General features: G+C 31.3%; 2 protein-coding genes across 2 annotated transcripts in view; both read left to right on the top strand.

The window, feature by feature from the left end:
- Positions 1 to 902, top strand: LOC131803691 (uncharacterized). Its single transcript, XM_059125207.1, has 2 exons — positions 1 to 450; positions 598 to 902. The coding sequence occupies exons 1-2, from the start codon at positions 225 to 227 to the stop codon at positions 861 to 863; spliced, it is 492 nt and encodes a 163-aa protein (XP_058981190.1). The 5' UTR covers positions 1 to 224; the 3' UTR covers positions 864 to 902.
- Positions 1 to 27,260, top strand: part of LOC101901057 (tyrosine-protein phosphatase Lar) — an 898,201-nt gene that overhangs the window by 339,443 nt on the left and 531,498 nt on the right. The window lies entirely within an intron of this gene.

Here is a 27,260-nt window from a genome sequence, read left to right as displayed (position 1 = left end):
CACAAAGAGCTGTTTGGATGTTTTTTTGTTGCTGAGACGTTGCTTCTTACTAATGTTCATGCATACATACATACATGCGTTTTTCGCATACACACCGATTTGCTTGATGAGAACAAAAGAGCGTAACATTTGCGCGTGTCTCATGTTGGCATTCTGGTTGTGTTCTTTTTTTATTCTTTTTATTTGTTTTGTGCCTTCGCGTCGTGTCACAAGTGTTGTAATAAATGTTGATACCAACTGTTTTGGGGGAAGACAAATTATTTGTCGAAGCGCCGGAGCCTTTAAATCTACAAAGCTTTATAAAAGCAGCCAAATTAGAGTTAAAAATTGATGCCTCAAGAAAAATAACAGCCTTAGTGTTTGGTGCAACCATTAAAGAAGACCAGTTTGAAAAAGTAATTCATCAATATATGTCAACACCTACTTTTCATATTGAGTTGCAATTTGGAGGTAAGTACACTGGATTTACAGCCTGTTTCTTTATGTCGGAACAAAAAAAAATTTCGTTTCAAAATAAAGAAACAGGCTGTTAATATTTTTTTCTTTTTTTAAATAATATATTTCTTTTTTTAAATAATATATTTAATTTTCATTTAGACTCCGTTCGATCAGTGGCATCAGCATCGACAGTTAGTGGCACTCTATCGGAGTGTGAATCCGAAGGTGGTTTTGGGGATCTTACCCCAAAAACAAATGTTATTTCAACTTTAAAGACTGACATAGAGTCCATCAAGTCAATTCCGGCTGTCAACAAAATATGGAGAATTTTTATTGCCGAAAAACGCCTGCAAAATAAAGATTGGGTGAATATTTCGAAGGCCCTTATTGACGAATGTCTAAAAGAAGACCCTAACAGATTGTAAGTATTTTACTTTATTGAAAAAATAGTGATTGTAATAAAAGGAAAAATAATAAATTAATAAATAAAAATAATAACAAATATTAAGAATAATATTAATAATAATAAATTAAAAAATTAATATAAAATAAAAATTTTATGAAAACTGGCACGATATAAATTATAAACTTATTAACAAATGTTTATTTTATTTTATCAATAACAACAATATATTATTTATAAAAATTAAAACATAATAAATTAATATTAGAAACATAAGAATAATTTTAAGCATAATAAAAATTGTAATAATTAATATAATATTAATATCTGTAATAAAAAATTGTTAAAAATAATAATATTAAAATAAAAATTCTAATTATAAAAATATTAAAGAAAATAAAAAACTATGTTTCATTATAAATTATTTATTTTCTTTAATATTTTTATAATTAGAATTTTTATTTTAATATTATTATTTTTAACAATTTTTTATTACTGATATTAATATTATATTAATTATTACAATTAATTTTTTATTATATATTATAATATGTATGAATTTCTTTTATGTTAAATAAAATGTGAATATCAAAAATTGATTTTAAAACTAGTTTGCATTATGGTTGAATTATATCTGCAGTAAGTATACAAATGGACCCAATCATAAATTTATGTTTGCACCCCAATATATATTATGTTTGGACCCAAACATAAATTATGTTTGCACCCGAACAAAAAATATGTTTGGACCCAAACATTAATTATGTTTGGACCCAAACATTAATTATGTTTGGACCCAAACATTAATTATGTTTGGACCCAAACATAATTTGTTTGCAGCACCCAAACATATGTTATGTTTGGGAATGTTTGCAAACATATATTTGTTTGCTGCAAAATATGTTTGGGACATATGTTAGAGAGGCTTATATTTTTTTGCGTGTAGAGAGGATTTTCTTTGAGAAAATCTGCATTTACGTAAAAGAAGACCCGTGTATCGGCCTTCAAAAATTCAGCAAATTATGAAAATAGAGCTGAAAAAAGAAGAGACTTTTATCGGCGTTTTGCAAATTTACATCGCAGAGTAACCCAATCAGAGGGGGCAAGATCCCCTCTCTTCAACAGTTTTTTTAACATTTTCAGATTAAGATTCCTCGAAATTCTCTTGGTTTTTTTTTTTTTTTTTGCTGGGATATACAAGGATTTTCCTCAGCCAAGGAAAATTGAGGGTTTATGTATTTTTAGGTCTAAAAAGGGTTCATACAGGGAATTTTCTTTAAAAAAAATTGTCCTGACAAACCTGATTTTTAAGACAATTTCCTCGAGAGTATTAATTACACTGTGCAACACAAAAGAAAAAAAATTACTGGCAAAAATTCAGCAGATTATGAAAATAGAGCTGAAAAAAGGAGAGACGTGTATCGGCGTTTTGCAAATTTACATCGCAGAATAACCTAAACAGAGGGGGCAAGATCCCATCTCTTCAACAGTTTTTTAACATTTTCAGATTAAGATTCCTCGAAATCCTCTTTGTTTATCAAGGAGTTTCCTCAGCCAAGGAAAATTGAGGGTTAATGTATTTTTTAGGTCTAAAAAGGGTTTCTACAGGGAATTTTCTTTAAAAAAATGTCCTGACAAACCTGACTTTTAAGACAATTTCCTCGAGTGTATTAATTACACTGTGCAACATAAAAAATAATTATGGGGAAAAATTCAGCAGATTATGAAAATAGAGCTGAAAAAGAAGACCCGTGTATCGGCCTTCAAAAATTCAGCAGATTATGAAAATAGAGACAAAATAGGAAGACACGTGTATCAGCGTTTTACAAATTTACATCGCAGAGTAACCTAATCAGAGGGGGAAAGTTCCCCTCTCTTCAACAGTCTTTTAACATTTTCAGATTAAGATTCCTCGAAATCCTCTTGGTTTTTTTTGCTGGGATATCCTCAGCCAAGGAAAATTGATTGTTAATATATTTTTAGGTCTAAAAAGGCTCCCTACAGGGAATTTTCATAAAAAAAATTGTCCTGACAAACCTGATTTTTAAGACAATTTCCTCGAGAATATTAGTTACACTGTGCAACACAAAAAATAATAACTGGCAAAAATTCAGTAGAAAAAGTAGAGACAAAATAAGCAGACACGTGTATCGGGTTTTGCAATTTTACATCGCAGAGTAACCTAAACAGAGGGGGCAAGATCCCCTCTCTTCAACAGTTTTTTAACATTTTCAAATTAGGATTACTCGAAATCCTCTTAGTTGTTTTCCTTTTTGCTGGGATATCAAGGAGTTACCTCAGCCAAGGAAAATTGAGGGTTAATGGATTTTTCGGTCTAAAAGGTTTTCTACGGGGAATTTTCCTAAAAAAAATATAAAAGACCTAAAAAATACTATTTTCTCGATAAAACTAATTACACTGTGCAATACAAAAAAAAAAATACTGGCAAAATTTCAGCAGATTATGAAAATAGAGCTAAAAAAATAAGACACGTGTATCGGCATTTTCAAGGCTTTCATCGGAAATAATCGAAATAAAGTGAGAAAGTTTCTCCCTCCTTCACACTTTTAGAAATTTTCAGATTAAGATTTCTTGAAATCCGTGCGTTTTAGGTATATAGTGTCTTCGGCAATATTGCAGCTACAAATACAAATAATATTTGGCTTTAGAACTTTAACCCTCAAGCGAGTCAAAAAAGTGGTCTTATTGGTCCTTTTTATAAAATATTGTTAAAAACTCACCTTAAACAGGATAGTAGCAGGGCAAAATATCCCACAAAATTGTTTGTCATAAAATTCTACTATAAGTCCTAGAAGACGTCAAGGGTTAAAGTTAAAGACAGAAATATTCCCCATCAAATTTTACCGTGAGTCACCAAAGAAAAGAAATCTCCATTTCCATTGGATGTCAAAATATGTTTGCTTCTATGTTTCGAAAAAAACTCGAAAATATTTCATATTTTTTTTCGAATAAATTTTTCCTCGGACTTTTTTTGACTTAACGCCTGAAAGTAGCATAAAATTTCGTTGTAGGTGGAAGGTGTCCGAAGAGGAAATATTCTACACAAAATTTCACGATAAATCTCAGAATAAATCACATACCTAGATATAATAGTTTTTAAGAAAATTACATTCGAAATTAATGTATGGCGAGTGAAAAGTATTTGTTTACGTTTTTTTAATGTTATTTTAACATGTTTCCATTCTAAGTCCAAAATCTCCTTTTATATTTCATTTTTTGGGAAAAGTGTTAAGGACAAAATTATTCATTATCAAATTTTACTATAAGTCACCAAAGAAAAGAAATCTCTATATCCATTATTTTTCAATTAAAAATTTGCACAATGTAGCCAAAAAAAAAAAAAAAAAAAAAAAAAAAAAAACACGCCACGAAAATGTTTTTATAATTTTTTCCTATCAATTTTTCTTCAGACTTTTTTCGATTTAACGCCTGAAAGCTTAATAAAATTTCGTTTTACGTGGAAGGTGTCCGAAGAGGAAATATTGTACACAGAATTTCACTATCAATCTCAGAATAATTCATAAACCTATGTCCAATACTTTTTGTGAAAAATACATTAAAAATTTATGGACTAAAAGTGAAAGTTGTTACCTTGGTTTTTTCTGCTGTTAATTTAACAGGTTTCCATTCTAAGTCAAAATCTCCTTTTATATCTCATTTTTTGGGAAAAGTGTTAAGGACAAAGTTATTCATTATCAAATTTTATTATAAGTCACCAAAGAAAAGAAATCTCTATATCCATTATTTGTCAAGAAAAAAATTGCATCAATGTTGCCAAAAAACCGAAAAATTATCATAATTTTTTAGAATTAATTTTTTCCCCTGACTTTTTTTCGATTTAATGCCTTAAAGCTTTATAAAAATTCATTTTAGGCAAAAGTTGTCCGAAGAGGAAATATTCTACACAAAATTTCACGATAAATCTCCGAATAAACCATAAATATGTACAATAGTTTTTATGAAAAACGCATTCAACCTTTATTGACTAAAAGTGAGAATTGTGACTTTGCTTTTTTGCGCTTTTAATCTAACACGTATCCAATTCGAGTCAACATATCCCTTTATACTTCATTTTTTGGGAAAAGTGTCAAAGTACGAATTATTCTACATCAAATTTCATTGTGAGTCTGTGAACAAAAGAAATTTGTTAACTTAATATGTGCAGTGAAAAATTCTTTATATAAAATCTGGTATATTTCGAAAAAAAAAATGTAGCACTTTTTTTCTAATTCGATAATTGGCAATTTCTAAAAGTGTAGAAGTGGGGAGGAGAACTTGCCCCCCCTATTTAGGTTAATTTGCGATGTAAATTTTCAGGACGCCGATACACGAGTCTTCTTTGTACTCAACTTTCATAATCTGCTAGATTTTCTCCATAATTATTTTAAAAATGGAAATTTTTCGAACAGAGATTTTAATTGCAGCTGTCACAAAACTCTGAAGTGATAAAAAAAAAAAAAAATATATATATATATATATATATATTTATATATATATATATATATATATATATATATATATATATATATATATATATATATATATATATATATATATATATATATATATATATATATATATATATATAGATATATATATATTTTTTTTTTTTTTTTTTTTATAATTCCTTTAGCCTCATATATCCTAGAAAAAATGCATTTAAATTCATTTCACCTAAAAATTCGAGAAAAAGGAAGTCCTTCGAAAGGACTTTTTTAAATCTGGGGTAAACTGTAATTCCTCTAGGCTCATAGATCCTCAAAAAAATTCTTTAAAATTTATGTCACCTAATAATTCAAGAAAAAAGAAGTCCTTCAGAAGGAAAAATCTGAGGTCCAAATTTTTTTTTTCATTTTTTATAATTCCTTTAGGCCCATGATTCTAAAAAAACACTTTTTTTAAATTTATGTCACCTAAAAATTCAAGAAAAATGAAGTCGTTCAGAAGAACTTTTTTTTAAAAAATTTTCCATTAATCCATTATCCATTAATTAATCCTGTAGCCTCTTCGATCCTATAAAAACAATTCTTTAAAATTTATGTAACCTTTTTTTTTTAAATCTAGGGTCCAAAAAATATTTTTTGTTTGTAATTCCTTTAGCCTCATAGATTCTAAATATCAATTCTTTAAAATTTATGTCACCTAATAGTTCAAGAAAAATTAAGTCCTTCAGAAGGACATTTTGTTAAAAAAAAACTTGGGTCAAAAAAATTTAATTTTTTTGGTAATTTCTTTAGCCTCATATAAAAAATTAATTTATGCCACCTAAAACCTTAAAACAATTTTATTTTTTTTAATTCACTATTGCCATGAAGTCCTTCAGAAGGGCTTTCTGCTAAAATTACGGCATTGAAGACCTCCTTTACAGAGAAGACTTGTTTTATGTCTTCAAACCTTTAAACAGCATTGTTTGCTATTTTATCCTATCCTTTAATAGGAAGTCTTAACATAATGAGATCCTTCACAGAAGATAATGCCCTGCCCAAAAAATATGAGCCCATAGTCATTATTAATCAAAAATAAAACAACAGGTTGGCCTCGCCAACGCAATACCTTTTAAATGAAATTAATTTCATTTTTCCAACCCCTCTCCCCTTGGGTATGTGTGACCGGGTCTCATTGTTTTTATGTGTTCTCCTGCAGCTCAACCCATTCCTTTTAACATTATTGGCCTCCGTCGTTGTCAATAGACCAGCAACGACAAAAGGGTTGACTTATTGCGTGTGATTGGTGGGTATGTGGTGGGGGTGAGGGTTGGTTGTGCTGTCACCACATAATCAACAACCATGATCGGAGTTCAAGGAAATGTTACCCCTCCAACCCTCTTCTCTCTAACCGTATAACAAAAGAAAGCCATTAGAAATTAATACCAGCATAAATGGTGGGCACACGCATCTTTTGGTAGAAAATGAAAAGTTTATTAGCCTACTTTTGGGGGAAGGGGCGGGGTGGTGCTACGGCCATTCACATACATTCCTCCGACATGACAACAAAATATGACCTAGTTTAAATCAGTAGTGGTAGTAGAAGAGGAGAGGGGAGGTGCTTATATTTCACTTACATTGTAATGAATAATAACCTGCCATGCTGCCAAATGTCCCCTTTGCGCTGTTGTTCCCATGAATTGAAGTTCATAACATCTTTTTTTTGGCTAGAAATATGTCTGTATTTATGAAAACTTTCGAGTTTTTGAAAAATGTCATTAACAGAGAAAAGTTTTCTTGGAAAATATTGCGACAGAGGCCTGAACGAAAGAAAGCAATTTTATTGCTGAGAAAAGGAGGGAGGGTGAGGTGCAGGAAGGGGTCTGTGCGCAGAGTGTTGGCCAAAAATTTAATTAAACATTGTCAAAAAGTATGGCTGCTGCATACTTTTAGGCTTAGTTATGATTTGTAAAGGGATTTTTGTGCTCTTCTGCTTGTTGTTCGGTTATTTTTCTGTGGAGACTTAAGTAGGCTGTTTATGGCATTTGATTATCAATTTAGCAAGAAATGTGGGACGTTTTTTTGTGGTATTTTAAATTGGGTATTTAGAGGAATTTTTAAATAACAGCAGATAATTTTTTATTAGGTCAAAAAAGGGCCTGGGCATACCTTGGCTAGAATGGTCTTTAAAATCACATTAATTAAAAATATTTTCAAAGTAGTGGCAATTGAAAATCCATAAAAATATTTGAAAAATATCCTTAAAAATCCACGACTGCATTAAAAAATAATCCAAAATATCCACATTTCGAGGATCTTCATGGGGTTTTAAAAAAGTATCCTTTGAAATCTCCTTTTTAAATGGGTATAATTTTGATACCCTCAGCCATATGGCTACAGGGGGTACATATAACTATAAGAATGTGCTTTATCGACATAACGGGTTTAGGACCCAGCTAAAGGGTCCTCCCTTTATGACAGACACCAATAGCGATATCTAGATTTCAGATTTCAGGATTTCAGCTCTATTCCTTCACCCAATACCAAAATTGTTACTATTTAGTACTTTTCGTACAATTATAGTACACTTTTCCATCCCTAGTTTCCTCGCTTCCAGCCAAAATTATAGTTCCTGGGGCTGTTAAAAATATTTAAAAAATATTAAAAATAATATTAGAAAAGCCAGAATAGTGCCTTACTACACCATGTGACTCTGAATGCTCTAGACCTTGGAGGAAGGTCTTTTAGGAATCCTGTTGACAAAAAACACTTTTTCCTCCAAAAGATTGATTTCGTGGCTGGGAGGGCAATTTAAAGCAAATTTCGTAGAAAATCAAATGTTAAACCGGATTTGGATTTGTTCGAATTGGTCACCTTTTGCCATGAATTATGGCCTTCAAATTGCCAATGAAACCGCCACACGCTGCCCGAATGTGGCTCTGCGGTATTTTGACCCATTCCCGGCGAAGCGCTTGTTTGAGGTGATCGACACTTTGGTATTTTTTAGTGCCAACCTTGCTTTCCAAAATACTCCAGACACCAGATGGTCCAAAGGATTGGTATCCAGAGATTTTGGTGGCCATTGTACGTTGGAAATGAAGCGACGAACCTCATTTTGTAACCATTATTGGGTGGCGTGCTGAGTGCGATGGTGCTGCTGAGTCCTGTTGGAATGTCCAAGGTCTGCGACCAAATGTTTGGGTGTCCAATTCTTTAATACAGCCTCCAGATAATATTCGGCATTAATTCGCGAGTGCGAAAATATTTTTAAAACATTCACGAAGACATCAATTTTTGAAAAAAATTGTTTTAGTAAATCCACGACCATGTTCTGCTTTTGAAAAAAATATTTTCAAAAAATCCACCACCATAATTGCATTTTGAAAAAAAATAATTTAAAAAAATCCAAGGCCATATCTGCTTTTGAAAAAAATATTTTTAAAAAACTCACGTCTTAGTAGTCTTCAAAAAAAATATTTTAAACTTCCCCGATCTGGATGGTCCTTAAAAAAATATTGTTTGAATGTCCAAGGTCTGCGGCCAAACTGATTGGTGGCTCTTTCCTGCCTTACCCCCTGGTAAACATTACCATCGTTCTCCACTAATAAACAAACGTTGTTTTTATTAAAAAAAACAATAAAGGGATTAAGCCTGACCATTTTGCAACACCAAAAAAAAAAAATATTATTTAAAAAATCTCCATTTGCGGCCCGGAGTGGCTCTTAAAAATTCTTAAGAAATTAAATAATTTTCTTTTTCAAAAAAATGGAGCAACACCCCCATCTCCAAGTAATTTTTACAAAACTCCTCCTCCTTCAAGAGACGAAAAAAAAGAAAATAATTAACCTTAGTCCGAGGCCATTAGACAGCATATATTTTTGGCAGGCGTGTGTCTTGAGCTCTTTTGCCCTGCCACCACCTCTCTTTTTCAATTTATTTTATTTTGTCTTCGCGCTCATGGCCAGGCCTTCTTTTCTTCTTCTTACCCCTCTCTCGCCCCCTCACCCCACCCTCTCTGGGCCACTATTTATGTTTATTAATTCTCATAATTACCTCTTTAATATTTCTAATTTATTTTATGAGCCTTCTTTTCTTTATGTGTTGTGCGTTAATGTTGGCCATCATGCGGGTCTTTAAAGTGAACACATTTTTTGTATTTATTAATGAAATCTTTACCTTCGAAAAAAAACTTCCCCCTAAAAGTATGCTTTAATGTGGTTAAAACATGAAAGAAATGAACAACAATAAGGAAACTATGCTTTTGGGGTTTTGTGGCCGTCCTTACAACACTTTCTTTTATTATGGCCTTCATTGTGGCGGGGCTTTTTTTTACCGAGATTTGTAACAAAACCCACACACACACAATTCACGTGTTGAGTTCAACACCATGGCATGGCACTTTTTTTTGGCCAATAATGCCTCGCTTAATTTTTATATTTGTCCCCATTACTCAAATGCAACCATTTTTACAAATGTGTCCTTTGTCGTCGTTATTGAGGTTGTTTGTTGCTGTTTTTGTTGTTGCCTTTGCGGCATTACAGGTTATGAAACGCATTATGTGGTTTGGCTCATATTGTTGGTGCTCTTTTTGCTTCCTTGGCCCCGGCATATTTCCCCTTCTTTAAGTGGGTGTTTTTTTTTTAAGTATAGCTGGCCAATTTTGGTGCTGTTTTTTTTTTTCTTCCTCCTCCATGGTTTCTTGATAGCCTTATGGCACGACAGCCAACCAAGTTAATGTTTATGGTCCGAGTAGAAACAGAGGAAAAAACCAAAAAGACCTTACGGTTGGCCCCCCTTCCAAAATGTTTTCAAAAGAAACAACTCAGAAAACTCCAGTGGCCGATGACGTGCCATATTTTTTGCCTGGTGTTGACAAAATTGCCCTCTTAGTGTCTGGAAAACAATAATGTCATTTTGTTCTATTGATGTTACTTCAAGGTTGTGGTGTTGGAGAACCAAAAAAAAATATAACAACAACAAAAAGTTAATGTGTCATTCTGTTGCCACATACACGGATTTTAGGAGAAAAAATGGAAAATATTGTGGTTTGGGCATAAATTTTAAATTGGTTATTTAGGGGGGTTGGAGGTTGGAGAAGATATATTTTTGTGGTACCATGATGTCAGTAATAATATTTCTTTAAAATTTAAAAATATTTTCAAAAACCCCTCAAGCCTTGGTGAAAAAATAGATATTCGGATTATGAGGTCTGTGAAGTCTTTGTGAAATAAATAGATATTGTCTTCGGAGGGAAAACATTATATAAAGATCCAATGTCTAAAAAAAATTAATAAATTCTTAGAAATTTACATGCATGTCTTTCAAAGACCCTGACTATGTAAAAAGTTCCTGTTGACCCTTCAAAAATATATTCCTAAAAATTCAGGGTAGCCTTAGAAACAATATATATAGGAGAAGTCCTTTGGAAAATAGTTCATGTTGACCCTCAAAAAATATATTCCTAAAAATCCAAGGTAGCTCTAGAAACAATATTCAGAGGAGAAGTCCTTTGGAAAATAGTTCATGTTGACCCTTAAAAATATATGCCTAAATGTCCAAGGTAGCTTTAGAAACAATATTCATAGGAGAAGTCCTTTGGAAAATATTACTGATATCCCTATTTATTCCATTAAAAGACCTTACAAAAAATGTCTAATATTTTTGAATATTCTACATTTTCAAATTCTACCTTGGTAAATTATCCCTAAAAATCCACATAAGATCCTCGAGAGTCTCTATTCTTAAAAATCCACTTTTGCAACATTCAAAGTTCTACTGAAAATTTGTTTTTAAAAATCTTCATTGGTACCACTGCAAAACCTTGGATTATTTTCTAAAATTTCAAAAAGTCTCAAGAGGTACCATTAAAAAAATCTAAAAAAAATTGAAAAAAAAAATCAAAAAAAAATCAAATTCGTTTTTGAGAAAATGATTTTAAAACCCACTAATTTACCATTTAAAGTCCTTTAAAATATTCGTAAAAATTACATTTGCTTCCTTGTGAAGCTCTTGAAAAAATCTTAATTTTATTCTCTCGGAGAGGTCCTTGAAAAAAATCCAAAAATCAACGTTTGAGGCTCAAATGAACCTTGAATAGATTTCCTAAAAAAATATTCTTGATAAATATTCTTTAAAGAAATGGATAATTCGTTTATATTTATAGATCGGGAAGGGTAGGTCCTCGAAATATTAAAACTGTCCTCCAGAAGTCATTGAAAAAATTAATTTTAAAAATCCACGTTTATGCACTTCACTTGCACTTCAACAAAAATTCTCCTAATATCCTTGAAAAAATATTCCTTAAATAGCATATTTTTTTTTGTTCCGATGGTCCCTTATAAATAGCTTTCAAAAATTCACACTTTCACAAGGTTAAAATAAAATAAATAAATTAAAAGAATGAGTCCTTCAATAACCATCCTCTAAAAAATTTACGTCCTTGAAATATGACTCTGAAAAGACCTCGAAAAAACATTTATGAAGGTCCTTACAAAAATATCCCGCAAAGATCTTCGTTCGTGGCGTTTCAAAAATCCACGTTTGTGACTCTGATGATCCTGCAAAAGTATTCATAAATACGCCCTTGAATACTAGCCTTAAAATGTTCAAGTTAGTGGTTCTAACAAATATTTATAAAAATCTCTGCTTGTGTTTCTAAAAAGGCATTGGGAAATCTCGGTTCTGGCTTCCTTTTACAAACACCTTAAAAATTGAGAAAATATTCTTTAAAAAAAATCTTTTAAAAAATCCATGGCTTAGAAAGTCCTAAAAACATTTGAAAGTCCTCAAAACAGGACTGAAAAGTCCTTAAAAATATTTGTCAAGATCCTTACAAAAATTATCCCTTAAAAATCTTCGTTTGTGGCTCTTATGTTTCTGGAGAAAATTACTTTAAAAATCGTCTCTTGTGGCTATGTTGGTTTTTTAAAAAATAAAATTTGACAAATCCACGTTTGTGACTCTGTTGATCTTGAAAAGTATCTTAAACAATTTTTGAAGCATAACCTATCCTTGAAAGCTATCCTTAAAAAGTTCAAGTTTATCGTTCCTATAAATATTTATAAAAATCCCGGTTCGGGTTTCTAGAAAGGCATTGTAAAATATTTTTAAAACTTCGGTTTTGGCTCTGGAAGGTTTTTGAATGAATATCCTTTAAAATAATAATTAAATAAATATCAAAGAAATAATCCCGGTTATGGCTTTGGAAGAGAGTTATAAAATATATTTAAAAAAAATCTCCAAAAATCTCTAGTAGAGGCCCAAATTATCCTTCGATAAAATATCCTTTATGAGTTCCACACTTAAAATTCTCATGGTCCTTGGTGAAATAATATCCTTTGACAAATACAAATTTGTGGCTCTGTAATTGTAAAATGTCTATGTTTTGCCTCCTGAAGTTTCTTCAATTAATACCTTGAAAAAATCACGGAAAATTAACACTTAAAACTCTTATGGTCCTTGGTGAAATAATATCCTTTGGCTCTGATTGTCCTGGAAAGTAGCCTCCAAACGGCGTTAATAGTCCTTGAAAGTGTCCATGTTTTGGCTCTGAAAGGTTCTTCAATTAATATCCTTTAAAAATATTAGGTTTAAGGCCCTGGAAGAGGGCTGTAACATATCCTTACAAAAATCTCCATTAGGGGTTCAAATAATTCTTAGAAGAGTATCCTTTACAAAATTACACGTAAAACGTTTGTGGCCCATTGTCCTGGGAAAATATCCTTTAAACGTAAACAGTCCTTGGCGTAAACAGTCCTTGAAAAATAACCATGTTTTGGCTATGGAAGATTCTCCAATTAATATCCTTTAAAAAATAGGTTTACGGCTCTGGAAGAGGATTGTAACATATCCTTTGAAAAATTTTCATTCGAGTCTTCAGTGGTCCTTAGAAGAATATCCTTTACAAAATCTACACCTCAAACTGAAATGGTCCTTAAAAATCCAATTTTTTGCCACAGGGAGTCCTTGAAAAAAAAAAAAAAATACACACACAAAATTCTTGAAGAAAAATGATTAAACGATTATTTATCCATGTTTTTTTCTCCGAAAGATCCTTAAAAAAATATTCTTTGCAGAATCCTAACTTTAAGCTTTAAAAGGACTTTGTAAAAATTTCCTGAAAAGAACTCACGCACGGTTTAGAAAGTCCCTGAAGTATAACTTTCGAAGATCCATGTTTTTGACACTGAAAAGTCAATGAAAAAATATTTTAAAATAATCCATATTTCTTATTTGAATATCTTTACAAAAATGTACTTAAAATTCAAGGTTGTGGCTTCATTAGGTCTCGAAAAAATTTTCCGAGTATTCTCAACCTTGTTTTGGGTTCTGATTATTTTTAAGATAATATCCCTTCAAAAATCCACATTTGTGTCTCTGATTTTGTAGAATCCTTGAAAAATATAAAATACACTTTTGTTTCTTTAGAAAGTCCTTAAAAATGTCCTTTTGAAGAATTTCCGTTTGAGGTGAAGGATGCACCTCGAAAAAGAAATGATTCTTAAAACTGTATTTACTTTGGCAGTAAAACTTTTGCTCAGGAAGATTCTTAAAAAATATCCTTTAAAGAATCTACACTTTTAGCTATAGAAGTTCTTTGGAAAAATTCTCTGAAGGAATTGTCACATAAAACTGAAATCTTCTTTGAAAATCCAATTATAAGGCACAGGGAGTCCTTTAAAAAAAAAACAAAAACGAAACAAAAACCTTGAAGAACAATTTTTTTTTAAAAACCACGTTGTTTGCTCCCGAAGATCCTTTTAAGAATCCAAACTTTTATCTATAGAAGGTCTTTGGAAAAATTATCCTTAAAAATCCATTTTTTGACACTGGGAGTACTTGAAAAACCACAAAAATTCGTAAAGACATATTTTTGTCAAAATCCATGCTTTTTGCTTGGAAGATCCTTAAATAATATCATTTAAATAATCCCTATTTTAACTAGAGGTCTTGGCTCCGTGTTTCTTGCTCCAGAAGGTCCTTTAAAAAATATCCTTTGAAGAATCCACACTTAAATATAGAAAGTTTTTGGAATTATTTTATTAAAATCCATAGTTTATTGCTCTGGAAGATTCTTAAATAAATATTCTTTAAAGAATCCACATTTATAGTTAGAAAGTCTTTGGTAATAAAATTTAAAAAGAGTCTATGATTTTTTGCTCTGGAAGGTCCTTGGAAAAAAATATAAAATACAAAATTTTTTCATTAGAAAGTCCTGTGTTGGAGAATGGACCTTGAAACCCCTATATATGGTTAAGGATGATCCTTGAACTTATGGATGATCCTCCAAATCTAACTGTTTTGTCCTTCATAATATTCGTAAAAAATTACATTTATAACTGTTATATCCTTCCAAAGTAATATTTTTTTACATTAATTTTTTTTAGAAATATTTATTTACTTAAGATAAATTATTGCCTACTTTTGGGGTAACCAAAAATATGGTTTTATTTTTCATTGAAACCAAATTTTCCTTTCTGTTTTTTAAATATAAAATCGAAAGTCTCTGGCCTTGCCTTACATGTTTCATTTTCGATGAACTACTTTTTTCATGATCCCCATCATTAATAAATATAGCTGCTGTTTTCTTACTAATTTTCCTCCAAAAATATGGGTTTTTACATGTTCCACACAAAACTTACAGTTTGAAAAAAAAAAAAATATTAGAAATAATGAATTTGTAAAGCCATGTAACACGGCCTTTACAATTTTCAAATTTTTCTTTCTGGTTACCATCATCATAGCCGTCATATTTGGCACAATTGTTATGCCATAATTGTATGCCTAAAAGTATGCCACACTCACACACATTTAGTCATAAATCACACAAGTTTCCTATGCAATTATTATGAACTTTTTCGTAAGAAACATGGCAGCATAGCCGGAAAAATCAAGAATGGCAACACCCTCTTCAAACGAACTAAAAAAAAAAATTAAAAAATCGGGCCACATCAGCCTTCACCTAAACATGATTTTCACATGTCCTTTTTTCTGTTTTCTATTTTCCTATTTTTTTTTTTTTCTAAACAACAAAAGAAAGGAGCAAGAGTTGGGTGGTGGAGTGTGTGGATTTAAGGGCGGAGGAGAGGGGGTTCCACTGCAATTTTTGCATACAAATGAAAACCTAAATTACACAAGTACCAGCGGTTGTTGTAGGTAGTAGTGGTGTTGGTGGTTAGTGGTGATGATGATAGTGGCCCTAGAAGGAGCATGGCAAACACAAACTAAACCAAAGAACAACCTCAATAAAAAATGATTTGCTTTGCTTGTTTTTCCCCAGAGAGATGATGATGTTCATGAAATGAGCAAAAAAAAGCAAAAGAACAAATCAAACAAACAACCAACAAAGCCCAGAAAAAAAAACAACGAAAAACATGTTCACAACTCATAGAAATTTGGGCCAAATTTAGTTTAAGCCCCCAAAAAAACTGGGAAAACAAAACTGAAATTTTACCAAAAAAAAAAAACTTAATTTTGGATTTTTTTCTCTCTCCTTGGTGTTGATGGTCCTATGTGGTCTATGTGGCTAGAAAATTTTAATTAATCCCTATTCTAAGCTCTCTTCTCATTATTATTATTTTTGTGATGATGTTCTAGCCAAAAAAAAAACAACAGCTGAACATGGTTTGGGGTGGGGGTGTTAGTTCGGTGATGTTAGTGGGTTATGGTTTCATTTGCAAACACACCTCCAGCCATGGGTGTTTACAAGACTAAATAAGGAAATGGAAAAGGGGGGAGGAAAGGGGGTTTTCATATCCCTTCTTTTCATGAAAAATCTGCTTGCCGGGCTCTACCCCACCCATCCGAAGCAAAACCCTTGTTAACAACTATCTACCATGTCTTCATTGTCAAAGTAGGCTAACTCAAGCCCAAATAAAATTATTTAAACGACTCGACGAACACAACCTGAGGTCTGTGTGGTTGCGGTCGCGGGCGTCATCAGTTGGGATACATTTCTTTTTTTTTAATTTATATATTTAGAATAGCAACAGCTTGTTGCCATCTAAATGAGAAACCATAATGTAACAGAATAAAAAAATTAATGACAATTTTTTTTTTATTACAAAAGCCACAAAAATACTTGAGACGTCGGAAAAAGTCTAAGAATTTTGCTGCGGCCCGAAATTAATTTAGTGGAAAGCCTAAAAGGCAAATTAAAAAATTTAAGGTTAGAAGAAGAAGCAATAAAAAAAAACACAACCAGTGTCATCTGTGGCAATGGAAACCATAATGAAAAATGCTGGGGCATAATTTAAGGGATATTAATTTATGACATAATTCAGGCATACTTTTGGGGGCGGGTGGGAGATAAAATATTTGTTCTTTTGAAAAATTCAGTAATAATCGTGAATTTTTAAAAAACATTTGTCAAGGATTAAAATCGATATTTTTTGAAGAAAAAATTTAAAGGACACATGGAGATAAAAACACATCAAAAAAATCAAGGGCTTTTGGAGTTGAAAGCTTTATGGCATACTTTTAGGGGCTAAAAAATTGTACTCTTAAAAAATGAGTCAAAATCGTGGATTTTTTTTTTAAATTTGTCAAGGATTAAAATCGAGAATTTTAAAAAAAATTAAAGGACACGTGGTAACTCCACTCCAACATATTTTTAAAAAATATTTTTTCATGACTATGGGAGTTAAAACCTTTATATTTTTCATTGGGAACTGAAAACGTGAAATTTTTAGAAATATTTCTTCAATGACAATCAAGGGCTTTGAGAGTTGAAAGCTTAATGTCAGGCATATTTTTAGGGGAGTAAAAATTTGTTCTCTTAAAAAATGAGTCATAGTCGTGGATTTTTTTTTTGTGATATTTGTCAAGGATTAAAACCGAGAATTTTTTAAGAAAAATTTCAAAGGACACGTGGAGTTAAAAACAATTTTTTTTTAATATTTTTTCATGACTATCGGAGTTAAAACCTTTATATTTTTCATTGGGAACTGAAAACATGAAATTATTAGAAATATTTCTTCAATGACTTTAAGAGTTGAGTCCATGGGTTTTGTAAATACTTTTTCAAGGTTTCAACAGTAAACGAGGATTTTCTAAGCCTCAAAAATACTTGAGGCGATGTAAAGGTCTAAGTCTAATTTTGTTCCAGACCGAAAATAATTGATTGAAAACCTAAAAAAAATTAAAAAAATCAAGGCATTGATGAAAAATGCAGGGTCATAATTTAAGGATATTACTTTATGACATAATTCAAGCATACTTTTGGGGGGTGGTAGGTTATATATTTGTTCTCTTGAAAAAAATTAGTAATAATCGTGGAATTTTTTAAAATATTTTTGAAGGATTAAAATCGAGATTTTTTGAAGAAAAATTTTAAGGGACTCGTGGAGTTAAAAGTTTGGATTTTTGAAGATGTTTATTCAGGACTATTGGAGTTGAAAACTTATATTTTGAGATAATTTCTTTTGAAATTGAAAATGTGAGATTTTTTTTTTACAATTTTTCTAAGGACCTTTGGAGTTGAATACATGAGTTTTTTTTTTAATATTTCTTCTAAGGACTATTATATCAATAATCGTAAATTTTTTAGAAGTGTTTTTCCAAGAACTTTCCAAAATTTTAAAGTTTTTTTAAATTTTTTTCCAAGGACTCTCGGAATTGAAACCGTAGATTTTTCAAACATATTTTCCAAATGGCCATCAAAAATCAAGGATTTTAAGTAATTTTTCTTCAAACAGACTATATTGGAGTTTAAATTTTTTATTTTTAAAGATGTTTTCTTTTGGAACGGAAAACGAGATTTTTTCAGAAATATTTCTTCAAGGACTTTCGGAGCTGCATCCAAGGTTTTGTAATATTTCTACTATGGACTATTATAGCAATAATCCTGGATTTCCAGGGACCAAGAGGGGAAAAAATTAAGGATTTTAAGTAATTTTTTTCCAAGCAGGAAAAAACCAACCAAATTCAGACTGCCGTCATTCCTAAGCCAATCCTCCGACAGTTGTTAAAATTTTTCCAGTGACAGCTCATTATATTGTTGACAAGCGTACAAAAGTATTTTGGTGAGAATTTTCCAGAAAAAAAGTTATCCGTGATGGAATTCAAGCGGGATAGTGTGATTTCTTTATATTTGGCTGGAAAACCATTAGAGAACTCCAGCATTTAAATGTGAATAAATCTTTTCTGTCTCGTACCATGGCTCGTTACCGTGATAGCTGGTAGCGTAGCCGGACGTCAAGTGGAAGTGGACGGAAGAAAACAGCAACAACAGCAGAAATATTTCGAAACGGAAAGAAGTATCGAAACCCGCGTCGCTATGGCCGAAAAATGGCTCTTGAGCTGAACATATCGCAATATTCCCCATTCGGCAAATATTGAAAAAATGAGCTCGGGGTAAAGCCATTGAAATTCGAAAAAGTGCAAGAACTAACACCGCAACAGAAAGAAAATAGACTCAAAAGAGCTAAAGAGTTGCTTCGCTTGGCCGAAAGTGGTGAACTGCCGAATTTGAGTTTCTCCATCTCCAATGGAAAACAATCGTTGTCCAGCAGTTTGTAAACGAAAAAATGTTCGGTGCTGACTTGCCAAAGAGGTCAGCTGAAAATGCGCACCTTCGGTTGGCCACCAGAATTCAAAGGCCGGCCGTGGTGATGGTGTGGGCCGCCATAACAGCCGATGGCGCTCTCCAATGCCAAATATTATCGCGAAAATACTCTGGAGGGGGTATTAAAGCCTTGGGCACGCAAACATTTTGGCCGCAGACCTCGGACATTCCAGCAGGACTCAGCACGCGCCACCCAAGAATGGTTACAAAATGAGGTTCCTCAATTCATTTCCAGCGCACAATGACCGCCAAAATCTCCGGATACCAATCCGTTGGACTATTGTGTCAGGAATATTTGGGAAAGCAAGGTTGGCGCTAAAAAATACCAAAATATCGATCACCTCAAGTAAGCGCTTCACCGGGAATGGGCCGAAATACCGCATAGCAACATTCGGGCAGCGTATGACGGTTCCATTGGCCGTTTGAAGGCCATAATTCGTACCAAAGGTGACCAATTCGAATAAATCTAAACTTATTCTGAAATTTGATACTATTTCCGTTCTGAGATTAAAATCACTATCTTTTGTAAGAGAACTTTAGTCTCTGTCTTTACCATAAAATACAATATAAAAATATTGCATACTTTTAGGACCTCAATTTTTCTTAATTGGTTTAGCTTATGATTCTGAAAGTCTTGGGTATTATCTTGTATGTTTGATAGTAATGTGAATTTATTCTATCAACCCTACAAGATATTACCCAAGACTTTCAGAATCATAAGCTTACTCCTGCCATGGACAGCTCCAAAAGGGAAAACATGGTTAATAATGTAATTTCTTTAACATTTAAACCCTCTCTCTCCGTCCCTCTTTCTTGCCTATCATAATATAAAGACATTAACATAAAACGAATTGACAAAAAAAAAAAAACCCTACGGACATTATAAAGAAAATATCATTGCATACTTTAAGGCCGTTTTATATTACCATAGATAAAATACGACAAATAAATGTAGTAACAACAACGGTAAAGTCTAAGAACGGCCACGAACCAATGGGACGACAACATAAAAACCCTACAACAGACAAGAAAAACTTAAACATAAATTAAATAAATTATAGACCACCAAACAACACTTAGAGAGAGAGAGCGAAAGGCTACAATTAAGTAGCCCTCCCAGCGACACCTTCAACTTCCATGGGTTATTCTCATGGAGGTCTTTGGAACATTTGTTGTTAGTGTCGCTGTGGTTGCGATGTCGGCGAAAAACTTCTTGCAACATAACCAAGAACCCCACCAAACGACTAAAATCACAACAATAACACCATATTTATCACTTTTAACACCACACCCCACCATCCGCCCATTGCAAAATTCAAGTAATGTTGGCCGTTTATGTTTAACAGTAGGCGTTCTGGCCAAGAGAATATGGAGGGGGCCGCTGTAACATGGCTAGGGCCAGTATTAGTATACAATACAGGAACAACAACAACAAGGACCCTTAGAGGTCATGAATGTCTTGAGCAGACAATTTTTGGTTGCGGTCTCTTGCCGACTTCCTGCTGTGTTCCCACCAGCAGACATTTACTTTTTGGCCACAAATGGTGACAATATTTTCCCCCCACCCCCCGGGGGAAAAATCGTATCTAACAACAATTATTGTATGGTGGGTTGATGTAAATTTTATGGCAAGTAAAATATTTTAAAAGGCCATTTAAAATATTAAAGCCTATCATAAAATAATAAACAGAAAAGAGAGGGAGAGAGAGAGACAGGAAAACATCTTCGCAATAAGACATTAGCAATTTTCAACATTTACAAATGCTGTCCTCTCCATACTAATGTCTTGAATATACAAGGCATTTGAAGGCTGTGAAAATATAGATGTCTCTAGTCGATAATAGTTTAAGGAAAAATATTTTTTGGTCCCGTAATCTTTTTTAATAACCCAGAACAAATAGAGTTTTTCTACAAACTTACATCCGGATATCTCGAATTTTAGTAACTTTTTACAGTGCCTTATGTTGAGAATTTCGAAAGACTCTTTCATGTGTGCTCCGTAAAATCAACAATGACCCGCATTCCTTATTTCAGAATACTACTTAAATCTGTTGACTTCAATTCAAGGCCTTTTGCAATTCTTCCTAGATAAACTAGAATTTATAAGAAGTTCACAAATATTTTAACCACGCCATCTTTACTTCAAATATAATACTATTTTCCACTGAATATTCGGACATTGACAAATACGCATTTACTAAGTCCTAGGTACGCAAAAAATGTCAAATATGTCATTATATTCTTTGTTCCTGAGTAGTTTTTTCTTTCACCGAAACGAACGCCATCTATAACTCAAACTTTTTAAATCGTAATTTTATGTCTCATAAATAGTGCATACTTTGAAGGTTTTGTATAAATATTTTTTCTACACCGAAATAACCATTTTTTGAAAATATGGGATAAAATGTTTAAGATTTCCATTGAATTTAGATTTTATTGCATACATTTAGGATCAATATCAAAGATTTTAATTAATTCGAGATTTTATTGCATACATTTAGGATCACTACAAAATATACAACTAATGCGAGATTGGAGAATTAAAATAGTCTAGTTTACCAAAATCATAGGCAAACAGTACGAACAACGAAAAGATAGTTCGTCTTAATGCTCTCTTGATATTAAAACAAAATTTAGGCATACTTTTAGGATTTTAAAAATTTACTAGAACTTCTTTATTTATTTTTTAAATTAAATTAAAAAAATAAATTAAAATTATTTTACCTTTCCACAAAATTGTATTTCCAAAGTAGCGAAGTTTCGTTATGACTTCATATGATGCATAATTTCAGGCATTCATAGCTTTGTTGATTGGATCAATGCAAAATATATAACTAATGCGAGACTGGTGTGTTAAAATTGTCTAGTTTACCAAAAATATAGGCAAACAGTACGAACAACGAAACGATAATTCGTCTTAATGCTCTTTAGAATTTAAAATAAAATGTTGGCATACTTTTAGGATTTCAAAAATTTAATAGGACCTCTTCAATCCTTTTTTAAATAAAATTAAATTAAAATCATTTCACCTTAAAAACCAAAATTTAATTTCCAAGATAGTCAAGTTACGTTATGACTTAAAATGGTGCATAATTTCAGGCATTAATAGCGTTGTTAATTGCAAAGCTAATCCAATCACTTTTCAAACGTGGACGAGAATTAGTTTAACATTTCAACCGATTTTCTATCTTCATTGCCTACAATTAGGGAAGGAAGTTGAAAATAGAAAACTTACCGCAAGATGGTGCATAGTTTTTGGCTCTAGTGACGTTGTTAGTCGTTAAGTTAGTTTAAACAAGGCATCTTTAAAGTTAAGCAACAATTTTCACACTAATTTTAACTCGACATGTAAGTCTATCTTCTGCTACATTTAAGTGCCTATGTTTAGGTGTTAAAGCTATAGTTCTTATAAAATTTGAATCCTAGATATTGCATATAAAGCATTGAAAAAGAGATTGTCCTGTAATTTCAAAAAATGGTGCATACTTTCAGGCTTTCATAAATTTCATAAAATTTTCGTACAAATTAATTCCCTTAAAGTTAATAAAAAAAAGCTTAAAGTTTTATTGTTCTAAAATTTACAAAAATATATATTTATAGTGCATACTTTCAGCCTTTTTTATAAAGTAAATAACAATTCCATTTAAATTCATTTCTTTAAATGATGCTTAGGATTTTATTTGAAAATTGTAGATTGTTTTTAAAAAGGAAATTTAAAAAGAAATTTTATTTTTAGATAACAAAATAATTTTAAAAAATATGGTGCATACTTTCAGGCTCTCAAAAAGTTAATAAAAATTCCATTCAACTTTATTTCTTTAAATAATGCCTAGGATTTTATTTGAAAATTTTAGACCGTTTTTTAAAAGGCAATCCAAATTTCAATTTTATTTTTAGATAACATAATTTCAAAAAAAAATATGGTGCATACTTTCAGGCTTTCAAAGAGTTAATCAAATTTTCATTCAACTTCAATTCTTTAAATAAAGCTTTGGATTTTCTTTGAAAATTGTAGAGGGTCTTTAAAGAGCCTCTTCAAATGGAAATATTATTTGTAGACTACAACATAATTTCAAAAAAATATGGTGCATACTTTCAGGCTTTCAAAATGTTAATAAAAATGTCATTCAACTTTATTTCTTTAACTAATGTTTAGGATTTTATTTAACAATTTTAGACTGTCTTTAAAAAAATATTGTGTACTCTCACCAACCTTCAGGGGGAATGTCTTGCGAATTTAATTTAAAAAAAATATATGGTATCTACTTTTAGGCGTTTATAAATGATAAAAGGCATTTAAAAAAAATATTTTTCAAAATGAAATTTTACTTTTAGATAATAACACAATTTCAAAAAAATATGGTGCATACTTTCAGCCTTTCAACAAGTTAATAAAAATTTTTGTTCAACTTCATTTCTTTAACTAATGTTTAGGATTTTATTTAACAATTGTAGACTGTCTTTAAAAAAAATATTGTCTACTCTCGCCAACCTTAAGTTAAATGTCTTGCCAACTTAATTTAAAAAATATGGTATCTACTTTAAGGCGTTTATAAATGACAAAAGACATTTTAAAATATATTTTTCTAAATAAAATTCAGGAATTTATTTGAAATTGTAGTTGGGCTTTTGGAAACTCTAATATTGAACTCAAATGCCATTGCCTACATTTAAGCTGAAATAAAACAAATTTGATTCAAATTTAATCTTTAAAAAGGCTCTTCAAATTGAAATTTGATTTTTAGATAATAACACAATTTCAAAAAAAATATGGTGCATACTTTCAGGCTTTCAAAAAGTTGGTAAACATTTCATTCAACTTCATTTCTTTAACTAATGTTTAGGATTTTATTTAACAATTTTAGACTGTCTTTAAAAAAATATTGTCTACTCTCGCCAACCTTAAGTTAAATGTCTTGCCAACTTAATTTAAAAAATATGGTATCTACTTTTAGGCGTTTATAAATGACAAAAGACATTTTAAAATATATTTTTCTAAATAAAATTCAGGAATTTATTTGAAATTGTAGTTGGGCTTTTGGAAACTCTAACATTGAATTCAAATGTTATTGCCTACATTTAGGCTGAAATAAAACAAATTTGATTCAAATTTAGTCTTTAAAAAGGCTCTTCAAATTGAAATTTTATTTGTAGATAACAACATAATTTCAAAAAATATGGGGCATCAGGATTTCAAAAAATTAATAAACATTTCATTTAACTTTATTTCTTTAACTAATGTTTAGGATTTTATTTGACAATTTTAGACGGTCTTTAAAAAAATATTGTCTACTCTAACCAACCTTAAGGAGGGAATGTCTTGCCAATTTAATTTAAAAAAGTATGGTATCTACTTTTAGGCGTTTATAAATCACAAAAGGCATCTTAAAATACATGTTTTTAAATAAAATTCATGTTGTATTTGAAATTGTAGTTTGGCCTTTTGGAAACTCTAACATTGAATTCAAATGTCATTGCCTATATTTAGGCTGAAATAAAACAAATTTGATTCCAATTTAATCAAACCTTTTGCAAATTCAATTTCCTTTCAATAACTCAACAACTGCAAGGAAACCTAGAGCTTTTAACCCATTTTTGATTATTTTTTTATTTCTTATTTTTTAAACATAGGCCAAGGATTTTCGTCGGCTTTCCTTCATTGCTGTCTTCTTGTGTTTACTTTTGTTTTTCAAATTGAAAACAAATTTCAATAAATCACACTTACACACATAAATACACACAGTTTTCTTTTCTTTTCATTTTTTTGTTTTTTTTTTTTTTTTTTTTTTGAGAAGAAAAAAATTATTCTTAAATAAAAAAGAAAACTTTTCCCCTAACTGATGTCCTGTGTTATTTCTCCTTTTTTATTGGGGTCTTTTCTCCTCCCCGCCCTCGCCTTTGATGATCTCGAAAATTCTAGTGTAGGTTACGTTATGTGTGATTGTTACTATTTTTGTTTTTTTTTAGCCCAGCTTCTTTGACAAACTACAAACTATCATTTGTACCATCATGTTTTCTTGGAGGAACACGTTCTTTTTGGCTTCTCAGAACACCGACGACAACAACAACATTTGCATCAAAGGAAACAAAAATGGGACAAAAACAAATCATGTTTTGTTGGAAAAAAATCCAAACAAACACAAGACTGGAGGACACAAATTCCACTCACTCGCTCACAGCCAACAACAGGGGCAGCAGCAGCAGTTGTGATGAACAAGACCCTCTGAAAAAAAAAAAAAAAAAAAAAAAAAACCAAATAAAACGGAAAAAATCTGATTTTGAATTCTTTAGATATTTTCTTGATTTTTCCCAAACCGATGCCTCTTCTCCATACCCCGCCCCCCACAATTCATGCTTATCCAACTGGTGTGTGTTGTTGTTGTTGCTTCTTTTGGAAGTCATTCCTAGTACGTGCATTTGTCTCTCTGTCTCTTTGAGAATTACAGTAATTTCTTTCTTCTGGTGTTTTTTTTTTCTTCTTCTTCTCCGTTTCTAGTCTCCAGTTGTTGTTTGTTGTCATAGAACGTTTCCCGTTTCAAGAATTTGCGTATCGTCGTCGTCGGAGCTCTTCCTTTAGCCGGGATATTTCTGTGTGTGCGACTTTTTTCTAAGGCCATTCTAGAGTAGTCACCGAAACACACTCCTCGTGTATGGCAATATTTTCTTTTTCGATTTTTTTTCCTTAGTTATTTATGTATGTGGGGCAGGGTCCAAAAGGGGTGACTGGCAACGAACATAGTTTTATATTTTTTTTTTTTTTTCGATTTTTCTTCCTCTTCTCTCACTCTCTGTGATATTTCCTTTCCTCCCGCTTTATGAATGACATTCCTTTTTGCCGTCTATTTTTATATGAGCAAAAATTCTTTAAGACTCTTGAAAGGGAATCGGATATCTTACAAGGTTTGCTTTGAACGAACGATGACGATGTAAAACAATGTTTGCTTAAACATATTTAAGGCTTGTTGGGATGTAGAGATGGGAGCAGTAGGAGAGAGTGTAAGTGTTGCATACTTTGGGGCGATATTAAATTTTTTCCCATATAAGTGTTTAAAAAGATGTACAAAAATTAAAAAAAGAAAAAACAAAAGGAATATAAATGGAAACATATTCTGAGAAAATATTCTTAAAAAGGCCTCATATAGGATAGCTTTCCTAAAAACTTGTGACAATTAAATCTGCCTTAAAATCGATGAGAGATACCCCTGAAATAATATTTATAGCATTTTCTACCACATTTTGTGCTTCATTCTGATAAAATATTCCTAAAAAGCCCTCATATGTACCAGGGGTAGTTTTCTTAAAAATCTGTGACAATTAATCCTACCTTAAAATCGATGAGATGTACCCCTGAAATAATATTTATAGAATTTTCTCCAACATTTTGTGCTCCATTCTGAGAAAATATTCCTAAAAAGCCCTCATATGTACCAGGGATAGATTTCTAAAAAATGTGAGCCAAAAAAAAAAAAAACCGCCCTAAAATCGATGAGAGATACCCCTTAAATAATATTTATAGCATTTTCTCCCACATTTTGTGCTCCATTCTGAAAATATATTTTAAAACATATTCTGAGAAAATATTCTTAAAAAGTCCCCATATGTACCTGGGTTAGTTTTCCTAAAAATCGGTGCTAAATAAACCTATCTTAAAATCGATGAGACGTACCCCTTAAATAATATTTGTAGCATTTGCTCCCACATTTTGTGCTCCATTCTGAAAAAGTATATTTTAAAACATATTCTGAGAAAATATTCTTTAAAAAGCCCTCATATGTACCGGGGATAGCTTTCCTAAAAATCGGTGTCAAATAAACCTACCTTAAAATCGATGAGAGATACCCCCGAAATAATATTTATAGCATTTTCTCCCACATTTTGTGTTCCATTCTTAAAATAAATTTTAAAAGCTATTTATTCAAAATATAGGAACATTTAAAAAAATATATTTACTTGTTTGCCCTGACGTTTTCAGAGTAAAGAACTAGGCTTAGAAAGCTCTAGGAGGCAAGACATATAGAAAAACAAAAATCATTCGAATTTATAGTTTTTCTGATCGTATTAAGAATTTTTTATTTTTACGGAATAAATAAAATATTTATTTCATATTTTTCCCTACCTTTCGTTGGTCTTTTTCCAACTTCTGCAGGAGTTTTTATTAGAAAATCAACTACTTTCCATTAAATTCCATTTATATATTATATAAAAAATTATAGAAAATTATATAAATAAAAATTAAATAAATATAAAAATTATTATTATTAAAATTAAAAATTAATTATTAAAATTATTATAATTTTAAAAATAATTAAAAATGTATTATAAAACCAGTAAAGAAAGTCTTAAAGTCGGGCGGGGCCGACTTTATAATACGCTTTATAATACGCTTACGGAGTGCATATTACGGCTACGG

The sequence above is a fragment of the Musca domestica genome, unplaced genomic scaffold, assembly GCF_030504385.1.
Source record: "Musca domestica strain aabys unplaced genomic scaffold, Musca_domestica.polishedcontigs.V.1.1 32, whole genome shotgun sequence".
NCBI classification, from domain to species: Eukaryota; Metazoa; Arthropoda; class Insecta; order Diptera; family Muscidae; genus Musca; species Musca domestica.
The sequence above is the reverse complement of the archived record's forward strand: the minus strand, read 5'-3'. Positions and strand labels throughout refer to the sequence as shown.